A 16,416-nucleotide genomic window follows, 5' to 3' on the forward strand; every position below is an offset into this window, starting at 1 on the left:
TTCTTTTGTTCATATATTCTTATCTGGATAAAATGACAAGGTGGAAAAACTCGCCACAGAAACAAAACAAAACAAAACAAAACAAAAAAACAACCAGAAACAAGAGGCAGTACTGATGGCTAGGGACCTAATCAATATGGACATTGGTAATATGTCAGAACTAGAGTTCAGAATGATGTTTCTCAGGGTGCTAGCTAGGCTTAAAAAAGGCGAGGAAGATAATAGAGAAACCTTTCTGGAGAAATAAAATCCCTTTTTGGAGAAATAAAGGAACTAAAATCTAACCAAGTTGAAATAAAAAAAGGTATTAATGAGGTGCAATAAAAAATGGAGGCTCTTATTGCCAGGATAAATGAGGCAGAAGAGAGAATTAGTGATATAGAAGACCAAATGATGGAGAATAAAGAAGCTGAGAAAAAGAGAGAGACAAACAACTACTGGACTACAAGAGGAGAATTCGAGAGATAAGTGATACCATAAGACGAAACAATATTAGAATAATTGGGATTCCAGAAGAAGAAGAAAGAGAGGGGCAGAAGGTATATCGAAGCGAAATTTGGTGGAGAATTTCCCTAATATGGCAAAGGGAAGAAGCATCAAAATCCAGGAGGTACAGAGAAACCCCTCTCAAAATCAATAAAAATAGGTCCACACCCCGTCATCTAATAGTAAAATTTACAAGTCTTAGGGAAAGAGAAAATTCTGAAAGCAACTTGGGACAAGAGATCTGTAACATACAATGGTAGAAATATTAGATTAGCAGCAGACTTATCCACAGAGACCTGGCAGGCCAGAAAAGACTGGCATGATACATTCAGAGCACTAAATGAGAAAAATATGCAGCCAAGAATACTTAATCCAGCTAGACTATCATTGAAAATAGAAGGAGAGATAAAAAGCATCCAGGACAAACAAAAATTGAAAGAATTTGCAAACACCCAACCAGCCCTATAGGAAATATTGAAAGGGGTCCTCTAAGCAAAGAGAGCCTAGAAGTAGTACACCAGGAAGGAACAGAGACAATATACAGTAACAGTCACCTTACAGGCAATACAATGGCACTAAATTAATATCTTTCAATAGTTACCCTGAATGTAAATGGGCTAAATGCCCCAATCAAAAGACACAGGGTATCAGAATGGATAAAAGCCAAAACCCATCAATATGCTGTCTACAAGAAACTCATTTTAGACCCAAAGACACCTCCAGATTTAAAGTGAGGGGGTGGAAAACAATTTACCATGCTAATGGGCATCAAAAGAAAGCTGGGATGGCAATCCTTATATCAGATAAATTAGATTTTAAGCCAAAGACTATAATAAGAGATGAGGAAGTGCCATCTCCTGACGGCACATGGGAGAAGAATGAGGCACAAACAAGTCAGCTGCAAGAGAATGGGAGCAGGGGGCGAGAATAGAAAAGACTGTTGCTCCGAACAACTACTCAGTCTCATATTTATTAGAAAGTGAGTAACAACCAATGAAGAAGCTGGAGTAGATTACACAGTTACCATGAGTTTTGTAGATACATAAGAAGAAAGGCAAAGTATGTCTGGTCACATAGTACATGACCCATAGTGAGCAAGCCCAAATGAAAGGATTGTCTGACTAACTGCTTATGCTCTTTGGGAAAGGGGAGATAATGGAAAAATGAAGTAGGTGGCATTCTGCCCTAAGCGAGCCAGGCATCCCCAGCTGTTCGGCTTCAAGGATGTATATCGTCCTCGCCCCAAAAGGCCTGTTGCCAGTACATGTTTTTCTTAAAGCTGTATCTAAGCATGCTTGGTAAATAATATAATTTCTCATAGTTTATATTTTAAGCAGTACGTTGTTCTGAGGGACAGTTACAAGGAAGGACACTATCATACTTAAAGGGTCTGTCCGACAAGAAGATCTAACAATTTAAATATCTATGCCTTTAACATGGGAGTAGCCAACTATATAAACCAATTAACAAAATCAAAGAAACACATTGGCAATAATACAATAATAGTAGGGGACTTTAACACCCCCCTCACTGAAATGGACAGATCATCCAAGCAAAAGATCAACAAGGAAATAAAGGCCTTAAATGACACACTGGACCAGATGGACATCACAGATATATTCAGTACATTCCATCCCCAACAGAATACACATTCTTCTCTAGTGCACATGAAACATTCTCCAGAATAATCACATTCTGGGTCACAAATCAGATCTCAACTGGTACCAAAGATTGGGATCATTCCCTGCGTATTTTCAGACCACAATGTTCTGAAGCTAAAACTCAATTACAAGAGGAAAGTTGGAAAGAACTCAAATACAGGGAGGCTAAAGAGCATCCTACTAAAGAATGAATGGGTCAACCAGGAAATTAAAGAGTTGAAAAAATTCATGGGAAAAATGAAAATGAAAACACAACTATTCAAAGTCTTTGGGACAAAGCAAAGGTGGTCCTGAGAGGAAAGTATATAGTGATCCAACCTTTCTTAAGAAACAAGAAAAGTCTCAAATACACAACCTAACCTTACACCTAAAGGAGCTGGAGAAAGAACAGCAAAGAAAGCCTAAACCCAGCAGATGAGAAATCATAAAGATCAGAGCAGAAATCAATGAAATAAAAAGCAAAAGAATAGTAGAACACGTCAATAAAACTAGGAACTGCTGGTTCTTTGAAAGAATTAGTAAGATTGATAAACCCCTGGCCAGACTTATCAAAAAGAAAAGAGAAAGGACTGAAATTAATAAAATCATGAATGAAAGAGGGGAGATCACAACCAATACCAAAGAAATACAAACACCAGGCTCATATATAATAAGAATATATTATGAGCAACTATGCGCCAGCAAAATTGACAATCTGGAAGAAACGGATGCATTCCTAGAGACATATAAACTACCAAAACTGAACCAGGAAGAAAGAGAAAACCTGAACAGACCCATAACCAGTAAGGAAATTGAAGTAGTCATCAAAAATCTCCCAACAAACAAGAGCCCAGGGCCAGATGGCTCCCCAGGGGAATTCTAGCAAACATTTAAAGAAGAATTAATACCTATTCTCCTTAAACTGTTCCAAAAAATAGAAATAGAAGGAAGACTTCCAAAATCATTTTATGAGGCCAGCATTACCTTCGTCCCAAAATCAGACAAAGATCCCACCAAAAAGGAGATTTACAGACCAATATCCTTGATGACCACAGATGCGAAAATTCTCACCCAAATACTAGCCAGTAGGATCCAACAGTACATTAAATGGATTATTCACCACAACCAAGTGGGGTTTATTCCTGGGCTACAAGGTTGGTTCAGCATCCACAAATCAATCAATGTGATACAATACATTAATAAAAGGAAGAACAAGAATCATGATACTCTAAATAGATGTTGAAAAAGCATTTGACAAAGTACAGCATCCTTTCTTGATGAAAAGTCTTCAAAGTGTAAAGATAGAGGGTACATACCTCAATGTCATCAAAGCCGTCTATGAAAAACCCACAGTAACTATCATTCTCAATGGGGAAAAACTGAGAGCTTTTCCCCTAAGGTCAGGAACACAGCAAGGATGTCCACTATCACCACTGCTATTAAACATAGTACTAGAAGTCCTAGCCTTGGCAAGCAGACAACAAAAAGAAATAAAATGCATCCGAATTGGCAAAGAAGTCAAACTCTCACTCTTTGCAGGTGATACGATACCTTATATGGAAAACCCAAAAGACTCCACTCCAAAACTGCTAGAACTCAAGTGTCAGGATATAAAATCAATGCAGGGAAATCAGTTGCATTTCTATACAGCAACAGCAAAACAGAAAAAAGAGAAATTAAGGAGTCAGTCCCATTTACAATTGCATCCAAAACCATAAGATACCTAGGAATAAACCTAACCAAAGAGGCATAGAATTTGTGCTCAGAAAACTAAAGTACTCATGAAAGAAATTGAGGAAGACAAAAAGAAATGGAAAAACGTTCCATGCTAATGGATTGGAAGAATGAATATTGTGAAAATGTCTATACTACCTAAAGCAGTCTACACATTTAATGCAATCCCTATCAAAATACCATCAATTTTTTTTCAAAGCATAGAACAAATAATCCTGAAATTTATATGGAGCCAGAAAAGATCCTGAATAGCCAGAGGAATGTTGAAAAAGAAAGCCAGAATTGGTGGCATCACAATTCCAGACTTCAAGGTCTTTCACAAAGCTGTAACCATCAAGACACTATGGTACTGGCACAAAAACAGACACATAGATCAATGGAGCAGAATAGAGAGACCAGAAATAGATCATCAACTCTATGGTGAACTAAACTTTGACAAAGCAGGAAAGAATGTACAGTGGAAAACAGTCAGTCTCTTCAACAAATGGTGTTGGGAAAATTGGACAGCTACATGCAGAAGAATGAAACTGGACCATGTCCTTACACCACACACAAACATAGACTCAAATGGAAGAAAGACCTCATTGTGAGATAGGAATCCATCAAAATCCTTGAGGAGAACACAGGCAGCAACCTCTTCGACCTCAGCCACAGCAACTTCTTCCTAGAAACATCGCCAAAGGCAAGGGAAGCAAGGGCAAAAATGAACTATTGGGACTTCATCAAGATCAAAAGCTTTTACATAGCAAAGGAAATGGTCAACAAAACCAAAAGACAATTGACAGAATGGGAGAAGATATTCGCAAATGACATATCAGATAAAGGGCTAATATCTAAAATCTATAAAGAGCTTAACACCCAAAGAACAAATAATCCAATCAAGAAATGGGCAGATGATATGAATGGACATTTCTGCAAAGAAGACATCCAGATGGCCAACAGACACATGAAAAAGTGCTCCGCATCACTCGGCATCAGGGAAATACAAATCAAAACCACAATGAGATACCACCTCACACCAGTCAGAATGGCTAAAATTAACAAGACAGGAAGCGACAGATGTTGGAGAGGATGCGGAGAAAGGGGAACCATCCTACGCTGTTGGTGGGAATGCAAGCTGGGCAGCCACTCTGGAAAACAGCATGGAGGTTCCTCAGAAAGTTGAAAATAGAGCTACCCTATGACCCATCAATTGCACTACTCGGTATTTACCCTAAAGATACAAATGTAGTGATCCGAAGGGGCACGTGCACCTGAATGTTTATAGCAGTAATGTCCACAATAGCCAAACTGGATAGAACCTAGATATCCATCAACAGATGAATGGATAAAGAAGAATTGGTATATATATACAATGGAGGACAATGCAGCCATGAAAAGAAATGAAATCTTGCTATTTGCAATGACATGGATGGAACTAGAGGGTATTATGCTGAGCAAAATAAGTCAATCAGAGAAAGACAATTATCATATGATCTCCCTGAGATGAGGAATTTGAGAGTTAGAGTAGGGGGTTTGGGGTGTAGGGAAGGAAAAAATGAAACAAGATGGGATCAGGAGGGAGACAAACCGTAAGAGACCCTTAATCTCATGAAACAAACTGAGGGTTGCTGAGGGGTGGGGGAGTTAGGGATAGGGTGGCTGGGTTATGAACATTGGGGGATGGTATGTGATATGATGAGTGCTGTGAAGTATGTAAGCCTGACAATTCATAGACCTGTACCCCTGGGGCAAATAATACATTATATATTTAAAAATAATTTAAAAAATAAGTAATAAATAAATAACACAGCTATTAAAAAAAAAGGAAGTTATGGATTGTAGGGTCTTCAGAGGTAGCAGCCAGTTGATGGATTTTAGCCACTATGAGTAACAGTTAAGAGCCAGTTCTAAACAAGAAAACCTGCAATAACCAATTAGTTCCCCTCTTTCCTTCCTGCTGCATAAAATACTTAAGAAACATTTGAATTTCAGTTAAGGTATGACTTTTAATCTCAATTTCTACTTCTTGTTTTTATCCTGTTACCTTAATCTTACTGGAAAATTGTTGTTACCAACCTTCTTTGTAGGCTGCTTTCCTTTTCAGGGTGTCACAGGAAATCTCTCCTGGATTGGAGTCTGCCTTCAGACTGATATGCACAGGGTCTTCGGGAAAAGTCCCTAGGCCTCTGGAGCATAAACCAGAGCCTTGGCATTTTGGTATGCATAATTGAGTAACACCTAGGAAGCATCCATGGGGTTTTACCAAGGAGTTGTTGTGCCTTGTCAGGTCCTTGTTCAGGACATTTATATTTGTCCATTAATTTTCTAAGCAATACCACACCAGGGATTGGACCCATAGTATCCTGTTGGGTCACAGGACAAGTAGCAATGGTAGTAAGTAAAGTGGCAACACAGAGACTATAGGCCTTTGTGTGGGTTCCCTCTGTGTGGGTTCCCTCTTGTTGGCTTCCAGTTATAGGGCTTTTTTTTCTTCTCGGTTAGGACATGTAATTTGGGCACAAGCCACTTGACTCAGTGGTTACAAGTGGAAATTTCCAATCCTCCTTACCTAACAGAATCATTTCCATCTACCTTTGGCCCAGAATCCTCCTTGGCAGTGACAGTAGCCTTGCAGTCCAATCCACCCTCCCTTGCTTTCCTTGGCTATAGAGTTCCCTTATACACATTAATAATCAATTAAGACCTTTATAATTAGTAGTCTAATCATTTCATTGGAGCATATGGCCTTGCTCATGCTGCTCTGGGGAGATTCTTGAATTATTATGGCAGGCATGACATTTTAGGTTAGATATTGCAGGCAACATATGACAGAGGCAATGTGTAAAAGCACATAGCAGCATGACAGACCCCTAGCTAAAGGTGCTCCTTTCTCAGATGGTGAGTTTGGCAGTTAGTGGGCAAGTTGCAGGTAAAGGCATTCCCCTTGATTAATTGCAAGGTCCTGCCAGTCCTGCCAATTATACCAATTGTCCTGTGTTGGTCTTAGCCTTTCAATACCCAGTCTTGTACCTAGACCAGCCCTTGTGGTTTTTATTATGATTGCAAGATGCCCTTCAGCAATAACCATTAGGAAACTGAAAAAAATAAAGATTTATTACTTACAGGACCTGGGTATTACACAGCACACATGGTAGAGATGGGGGAGTGGGAGAGTGCATGATAATGTACATGGGCCTGAAGTTCTGCTTTTATTGGGGTTGAGGTGGGAGCCAAGGGTTTCATAGGCTCACTATTGGTGAATTTAAAATGTAAGATTTTAATTTAAAGCATGGGAAGAGGAAAAACAGGGGGGCCAAATGGTCCGTTATAGAAATCAACCAAGATTTCTGAAACAGAGGAGCCTTCCTTTGGGAAACTGGCTTGGCTCCTTATCAAGTTATGTGCTGGCATTCTGTTTATTTGAGATAGCCATCTTTGAAGTAGATGCCTCTTTGAAGTGGTTGCCTTGGCAATAAAAGCTTAAGTCAGGCTCTTACATTAAAATAAGAAAAAATACCCTAGGACGCCTGGGTGGCTCAGTTGGTTGGACGACTACTTTCGGCTCAGGTTATGATTCTGGAGTCCCGGGATCGAGTCCTGCATCGGGCTCACAGCTCCACGGGGAATCTGCTTCTCCCTCTGACCTTCTTCTCGCTCATGCTCTCTCTCACTGCCTCTCTCGCAAATAAATAAATAAAATCTTAAAAAAAAAAAAAAGAAAAAGAAAAAATACCCTAATTGTCAAGGTTTACACTATGTATTCAAAGGATAGAAATAAAAATAAAGGTGGACAGTGGTGCCTGGGAGGCTCAAATCATTAAATGTCCGACTCTTGATTTCAGGTCAGGTTGTCATGATCTCAGCCCTGTGTCAGACTCTGGGCTCAGTGCAGAGCTGGCTTGAGATTCCCTCTCTTCCCTCTGCCCCTTCCCAAGCTCTCGTACATGCTTTCTCTCTCTCTCTTTCTCTCTCTCTCTCTTTCTCTCTCTCACACACAAAATAAATAAATAAATAAAAATAAAGTTAGATCTAGAAGATTATTTTCATGAAAAATTGAATATAACATGCAGTGTAATTTTTCTGGATTTGGAAATTCATTCTTATAAGCATTGTTATGCTTAAGAGAAATTAGGAGAATGGTGTGCCTGGTGGCTCAGTTGGTTAGGCAGTTGCTTTCAGCTCAGCTCATGATCCCAGCACCCTAGGATCAGGCCCACAGCAGGTTCCCTGCTCAGTGGGAAGCCTGCTTCTCTTTCTCCCTCTACCGCTCCCTCTGCTTGTATGCTCCTGCTCTCTCTCTCTGTCAAATAAATAAATAAAATTGTAAAAAGAAAGAAAGAAAGAAATTAGGAGTAAATCTCATCAATTACATATTTGATATTAAGTTTAGGTATAACCTAATTTATCAAGTCTTTTCTGTTAAAAATGGGAATTAAAAAATATATACTCTCTTTGTAATCAAAGTATTTCAGCTGAGATCTGCCTTTTCGTGAATAGTTTTTAAAATGTCAGAACATTATCTAGAACTATTTATTATAAATAAAGGCCTAAGAATGATTATTTGTGGAAAGGACATTAGCAGGCTCATTAAGTAATCTGATAGGTAACTGAAATACTGCTGACATATTTTACCGTTTTTTTGTTGGGTTAGCCATTTAAAGATCGCTGTGAATGGTTCTATGAGCATTTGCATTCAGGACAACCAGATTCAGACATGGTGCACAGGCCAGTGAATGAAAATGATATCCTGCTGGTTCACAGAGGTATGTTTAAAAAGAAGCTGATGTGGTTGAGGCACAAAATACCAGTTATTGTAAATTTTAATACATAAAATTAACCAATGCTACATATTTAGATTCTATTTTTAGGAGTAGCTGTGAAGTTGTGTCAAAAGCAAATTGTGCAAAGCTAAAACAAGGAATTGCTGTACGGTTCCATGGAGAAGAAGGCATGGTGGGTATAAAAATAAGTGCTGTTAACATCACTAGATATAAAAGATTGAAATGCACTTGAATAAAGTTTAGTATATAATTGATAATGGAAGACATTTGAAATGATTCTAATTTGTTATTATTCAGAAAAAATTTCCACATATAATTCTGTTGATATTTAATTTTATTTTCTTGAACTCAGGGTCAAGGTGTTGTGCGTGAGTGGTTTGATATTCTGTCTAATGAGATAGTCAATCCTGATTATGCATTGTTTACCCAGTCAGCTGATGGTAAGTTGTACAGTCTACATTATTTTTTCTGTTACTTCTCATATTTTCAAACTACATCAGTGCATTTTATCCTTTGATTCCCATAGTAATCCTGTGAGCTAGGTGTGGGGTAGTCCCATTTCCTAGAAGAGAAAGTTGAAATTCAGAGTTTTTGTTAACTCGATTAATGAGTGGTAGGATCATGAGTGGAACCTGGTTCAGTCTAGCATTCTTTCCTCTACATAGATGGTTCTCAAGGGCCAGTGCTGGCTGTAAGGAAGTTTTCATCAATCTTTTGTAAAGTAAAACTAAATTTATGCAATTTCAAGATTGCCCTTAGACTGCTTTTCTGAGCTAAAATTTCCTTTTGTGAAATAGTGCCTTAGAAAAGATGGACTTAGAATAATAATTACTTGGAAAAATTAAAATTTGTTAACCCTATTTGAGTTTCCAAGTCTTAAAATATATCGGTCATAAGAAACAGTCTAGAAATCATGGTGTTAAATCTTAACTTATAATCTGTTTATGTATAGTAACTTAGTTTTCTGTCCTTTTAAAAGATTAAACTTAAAAAGCTCTTATTATAATTGAAATAGGTTATTTGTTGAAGTGGTACTTTCGACCTGAACAATTCTAATTTGATATAGTAGGCTGAATGGAAATGGTTACTGCCTCATCTGTGAGAAGAATACTTGGCAGTTCTCTAACTTAAGAAAGACATACACAAGTGAAGGCGGGATTTCAGTTTTTAAATGCTTTACACAGTTGCTTTTATTTCCTGAAGATCTTTTCCTTCCCAGTGTTTAATTTTTATAAGGAGAGAGTGCATTATTAATTGTACTTCCTAATTGTCTCCAACTGAACCAGTAGGTAAACCTCCACTGAATAAGGATGACGACTCTGGGAGAGGCAAGAGGGGGACGGTGGTGGGCTGCGGGGATACTAGGGAACTGCAGGTATTCGCTTCTGTGATGGGCTCCTCAGACACACATGGTGTATTTGAAGTTGTTTAGGAATATGTGACTGCTTTAATTTTATAACTTCTGATTATTTGCACTGAGGTGAATTTGGTGCTTTTGTTGTTTTTATGACAAATTTGATGAGGTGGTGGGTTTAGTTAGGCCTGATCTTTGAAGCAAGATTTAGCATTAGAGCATTGTATTTTAGCTTTATTTCATTTCTTTATAGTCCGTTATTCTGAGGCTGTCTGTTTAGTTTCATACCTGAAAAACAGATTTGGTGTGGAATTATGAGTCGAGGTAATTCCTCATACTATGAATATATTAGCAGAGCATATGCTAAAGCACAGAGATCATAAAGATTGTGATTTGTACTTTTTGTAAGCTGTAGAAGTCTTCTCTTTGGGATCATAGTATTTATAAATTAGAATATCAGTGAAATATTTCCTTGTTCTTAGGTTTAGTTGACATGAAGGGAATTACATTAAAATTTTGAATTAAAAATTCCTAAATGTGGGAAATGTTTGGGTAGTCTTCATGTCTATAATAATTTCTTTAAAACTTGCTTTCTAATTGAATTAAGATATTTACTGTAGAGTTTGGCCTTTGGTGTTACACTGGATGTGAATCCAGGCTCTGCTCCTCTTATTGTTATCATCTTAGGCCAATAAATGTAACCTTTTTGGACCTCAATTTCTCCATTTGAAAATGGTGATAATATATGTTTTGTGATGTGGTCAAAGAGAAATCAATTAGCTGTTATGTAAAAAATGTTTAGCCTAGTGCCTAAGAAATACAGAAAGCACATAGAAAGTAGAAATAATTATTAGAAGCTATTTTTATGTGGGAAACGACATTTTCTTGTTCACTAGGATTTTTCTGAGGTGATGAAAATAGCTGTGTCACAGTTTCATTTTATTTATTTATTTTAAAAAAGATTTTATTTATTTATTTGACAGGCAGAGATCACAAGTAGGCAGAGAGGCAGGCAGAGAGAGGGGGGGAAGCAGGCTCCCCACCTAGCAGAGAGCCTGATGTGGGGCTCGATCCCAGGACCCTGAGATTATGACCCAAGCCAAAGGCAGAGGCTTTAACCCACTGAGCCACCCAGGAGCCCCAGTTTCATTTATTTATTTATTTATTTTAAAAAAAGATTTTATTTATTTATTTGACAGACAGAGATCACAAGTAGGCAGAGCAGCAGGCAGAGAGAGAGGAGGAAGCAGGCTCCCTGCTGAGCAGAGAGCCCAATTCGGGGCTCGATCCCAGGACTCTGGGATCGTGACCTGAGCCGAAGGCAGAAGCTTTAACCCATTGAGCCACCCAGGCGCCCCTGCACTAGATATTTTTTTAGATTTTTGTTTTCATTGTGATCAAATATATAACATAGTATTTACTCTTTTAACCACTTTAAAGTGTACAATTCACTGGCATTAAGTACATTGACAGTGTTGTGTAACCATCACCACTGTTTCCAGACCTTTTGTCATGTAAGTGGAATCATACTAGGTTTTGACAGTAATTGGTAACTATTGCCTTTGCCATTTTTACTTATATATACTTATATATAAATATATTTATTAAATAAATATAACTTATTTAAAGTTGATTATTTGTGAGGTGCCTAGGTGACTGGTTGGTTAAGTGTCCAGACCCTCAAGTTTCGGCTCAGCTCATAATCTCAGGGTTGTGAGATTGAGCCCTGAGTTGGCCTCTGTGCTCAGTGGGGAATCTGCTAGAGATTCTGTCTCTCTCCCCTCTACCCCTCCCCCTACTTGGGTGTGCTCAGTTGCTCTCTCAAATAAATAAAATCTTAAAAAAAATAAAGTTGATTATTCATTGTGAGGAATAATTGGTTGACTTGTGGATTTTGGTGATTTTTCTGATAATTGGTAAAAGACATCAAGTTCATTACTTAAGAACAGTTGTACAACATTTAAAATTTTAGTTACTGTCTTGTAGTGCTCTATTCCATAAGGAACAAAAAGTAGTGAAGATCTGCACTGGGCATGTATAGATGAATAAAACAATGCCTGTCCTAATTCACAGCCTAGTATTTCTACATTGCTGAGGAAAACGTGTATTATCTTTTAATGTATTATTTTCAGGATCTCTTTGACACATCTTCCAACCACTTTCAGTTAAAAGTATTTCTAAAATTTTCTCTTTGCAAAGACTTACTCTGATAAGTATGTGTGAATCAATGACTATCTTCTGACAATTCCATTGTCTGTTATATATTCCATAAAGAACATTCTGGTGGAAGTTTATACATAATGTAACCTTGGTTTTGCTGAAATTCTATATGAACTGATTTATTTGCATTGAAATGATCTTTTTTTTTGCATCTAGATTCTTAGAAGTAAATTATTTTGTATTTATTTTAATAGGTACAACTTTTCAGCCTAATAGTAACTCCTATGTAAATCCTGATCACTTGAACTATTTCCGGTTTGCTGGACAGATCTTGGGATTAGCTTTGAACCACAGGCAGCTGGTCAACATTTACTTCACAAGATCATTCTATAAGCACATTCTTGGTATGGCTCTATTGTTATTTCCAGAGGCATTTATTTGAAGTGTTTTTCTTAGAATCTTTAGGGAAAAACTAAGTAGGTAAGTGATCGCATTTTGATTGAGGTAGTTTTTATTTCAATTAGAAACTGTCTGTGTATGTAAGGCATTTGGGAGCCTGAGGGAGAGAAAAAAAATCTATTTTTTTGCTAAAAAAATTGTTTATCATTTTAGTGTGTATATGTTTATGCTAAGAATGCATTTTAATATGAATATGCTTAAGTGTATGGCACTTTTTGAAGTATATAATAATTTTTCTGTATAGCTATTTCAAAGAAAGATTACATTATAAAAATGTGGGAAAAAACACAAGTTTAAATTAACAGACTTCCAAATCTAGGAATTAGCATCCACTTAAATCATGCTGTGAATTGGATTATATTTTGCAGTTTTATGGAATATCTGTAGAGGGCAGTATTTTACCATTAAACAAACAAGGAAAGGCAGAAACATTTAGAATATAACTGCTGTATGTTTGCTTTTTTAGGTATTCCTGTAAATTACCAAGATGTGGCATCCATTGATCCAGAATATGCCAAAAATTTGCAGTGGATTTTAGATAATGATATTAGTGATCTGGGTCTAGAGCTAACCTTTTCTGTTGAAACTGATGTGTTTGGAGCAATGGAAGAGGTGCCTTTGAAACCCGGGGGTGGAAGTATTCTTGTCACACAAAATAATAAAGTGAGTATTTGAATACTTATCATGGCCATTGTTTGTAACTTGGCCCTGATAGTTTGCTGATTACTCTAGCCTCCTGACACTAGCTAGAAAAACTTTTACTGTTTCAGTTTCATAACATTTTATAACAGAGAAAATATTTAAATTAGCTAAGCCATCAAATACCAAATTTTTAGTTAGGAAGGATCATTTCACTAGTGTGTTAGATAGCTGAGGCAGTTCCTGAGGCAGCCTAGAGCACAATTCAGTTGATTCTATAAATTGGGCATCTCTTTATTAAAAACTTCGATTAGCAATAGAAGTTTACACCAAAATCATATTAGGATTTAGTCACTGTTTCATCTTTTGAAGTACGATGTTAAGAGTTCCAGTAGAGAAAAGAAGAATTTCCCATGTTAAACTTTGTACATGCTTTTGGTATGCAGTAAGTCTGTTAGATCTCTGAACTTGATTGTTTTTTAAGCTTTATAACTCGATTATTTTTATTTATTGTTTTGTTTATATCTTTTGTTTGTGAATATTTTTTCCAGTTTTATTGAGAAATAATTGACAGCTGCACATAGTAGTTTTAAATTTTGTCATATGTTTTAAATTTCACTGTTGAAAAATATGATTCAGTTTTATGTTATATTTTGATATGTAGGAAATTGGGAGCCAGAAAATCTGGTTTGGGAACTCTACTTCTGTCATTTACTAGTAGCAACTTCTGGTTAAACAAGACTCAGTTCTTTTTCCTTTCCATTAGTTGTATTGTAATTCCAAGACAGCTTCAGAAGCAACTAACTTTAAGAAATTATGCCCATTGACTTAGTAAAATACGGATTCTTTTTTCTTTGAAAGACCAAAAGACTTGGCTGCATTTTAACCTCTTTGAGCCTCAGTTTTCTATTTTGTAGACTTGAGATAATGATACCTCCCATACAGAATCGTTACTAGCATTTTGCAAGCTGAAAACCACAATACAAAATAGTGCTCTATAAAAAGAGGATAGTGCTCTATAAAAAGAGGTTTTTAGTTTGAGATATGTATAGGGTATTGGAAAGTTATATTATGGTATGCAGTTTTACTTTTGCAACTTAGATACTATATGTAGAAAATAACCCATGAAGTTTAATTTTTGAAAATAAGGTCAGAAGCTGAGTTTTTGCACACATATGCTTAGATGTTTTTTAGTTTGCTCTCTCATTTGACACATAAGGACACTGAAGCCTAAAGAGTTAATGGTAAAGCTGGGGACAAAACCCAGGTCTCCTTCTTTCAAGTCTGATGTTCTTCCTTTTGCAAAATTAATCATGTTAAGGTAGATCTTACTTGATTTTTAATATAATGAGTCATGTTAAGCTATAGATAATGAAAAGACTAAAATGCTTCTTTTTTTTTTTAAAGATTTTATTTATTTGATAGACAGAGACAGCAAGAGAGGGGAACATAAGCAGGGGGAGAGGGAGAGGCAGGCTTCCCACCAAGCAGGGAGCCTGATGCAGGGCTTGATTCTAGGGCCCTGGGATCATAACCTGAGCCAAAGGCAGATGCTTAATGACGGAGCCACCCATGTGCCCCAAAATGCTTCATTTTCAAAATATGTATAAGCTTGCCAGTGATTGAAAATACTTTTTAAAATCTTCTAATTATTAGATTGTCCACCCTGTAGTGCATTTATTATTTTATTTTACACTGGAGACCTATTCTCAATTAAGGATAATGAAATTATACTATCTTTATTATAAGCAAGTGATTGTTTTTCACCAGAGAAACTCAAACATGATTCTTATCTGTGAATACTATGGTGAGTGGACTTGTCACCCTCTCAGATATATTTTATATGACAAAGTGGAAAGACCCATTAACAATTGCATGATGCATAGGTATATTTATACTTGTATCTCCTAACAGTCCCCCTCCCATTATGACATGATTTTTGTTTAGATTTTTAAAAAGACATTTTATTAATTCTTTGGCACTCATGTCTTTTATGAATTCTAGAAAGAAGGAAGATATTGAGTAAGTAACAACAAGAGTATACACACATTGAGGGTGTACCTTTCATTGTGAGTCTAGTTAGACTGGAATACTTCCTATTATAATATTATGAGACTGATGCCTTACCACTTGGCAACTGCCTTACTATTGTAATATTAAAAAGGCTGAAACTTTTGCTTCTAAGGTAAATCCATTTTTATTTAACTATATTAACTAATTTTTGGTTGATTATAGGTGACTTTTTTTTATTATTAGCTTTTGGTAATAAAGCAGGATCTCAATCACTAATATGTTAATTCTTCTCAGCTTCCATTTTTGTGATGTAAACATTTTCCAGAGTTTTCTAATGTTACCAGAAAGAGCCAAGTATAATTGTTTTATTTTTTTTTTGAGTCAAGCATAATTCTGTATCAAATTGTTGATGCTTAAACATTTAATGCTTACTCAGTAAGCAACCTAATTTTTTAAAATTAAAAATCTTTAGAAACATACCTGCATCTTAAATTGATTACTTGCTTTAAGATCGTTATTCAGTTTACAAATAAAATTTTCAATTTTTAGAAATTTTGTTATTTTTTTAACATATATTTCTTTTAAGAACTTTTTTGTTACTCTAAGGTTAGACTTTTACTTACTTATCTCTATAGGTGTAAAGTTGTAACTGTCACCTTTGGAGTTCAGCTTCAAAATCTGTAAGCATGTTGCAGCTTAAATGAGTTTCTAAGCTTTAGTATGAGAAAATCTGTATAAGTTGATCTCCACATGGGGGAGTCATTTAGTCCTAAGTTTTATGGAAAGGCTTTGATAATTGTGGAATGAAGTCAAATAAATGAAAATACCTTTGTTTAAAAAGGAGTACATGAAATAAATACAAACGATATAGGAAGATGAATATATATCCATTCCACATTTGTTTAATTTTTTTTATTCCATATTTTAAATATAATGCACTTTTAAATTTAATTTTGTATCAATTTGTTTAAAAATCTTAAAAAAATAATGAAACTAAACTCTGGTTTCACTTTTTTTTTTTTTTAAAGATTATTTATTTATTTATTTATTTGACAGAGAGAGATCACAAGTAGGCAGAGAGGCAGGCAGAGAGAGAGGAGGAAGCAGGCTCGTTGCTGAGCAGAGAGCCCGATGCGGGGCTCGATCCCAGGACCCTGAGATCATGACA

The 16,416-nt window shown here is 36.3% G+C and overlaps 1 protein-coding gene across 5 annotated transcripts in view; it reads left to right on the plus strand.

Moving 5' to 3' along the window:
• The window catches only part of LOC111158320 (HECT domain and ankyrin repeat containing E3 ubiquitin protein ligase 1), a 117,515-nt gene that overhangs the window by 77,372 nt on the left and 23,727 nt on the right, over positions 1-16,416 (plus strand). For all 5 annotated transcript variants that reach the window (XM_022520295.1, XM_022520296.1, XM_022520298.1 and 2 more), the window contains 5 exons: positions 8,494-8,605; positions 8,698-8,795; positions 8,976-9,063; positions 12,392-12,541; positions 13,063-13,259. In XM_022520295.1, coding sequence (XP_022376003.1) covers positions 8,494-8,605; positions 8,698-8,795; positions 8,976-9,063; positions 12,392-12,541; positions 13,063-13,259 — 645 coding nt within the window. The remainder of the gene's footprint in view (positions 1-8,493; positions 8,606-8,697; positions 8,796-8,975; positions 9,064-12,391; positions 12,542-13,062; positions 13,260-16,416) is intronic.

This window comes from Enhydra lutris, unplaced genomic scaffold, assembly GCF_002288905.1.
Source record: "Enhydra lutris kenyoni isolate GAN:26980312 unplaced genomic scaffold, ASM228890v2 scaffoldscaffold58, whole genome shotgun sequence".
NCBI lineage: Eukaryota > Metazoa > Chordata > Mammalia > Carnivora > Mustelidae > Enhydra > Enhydra lutris.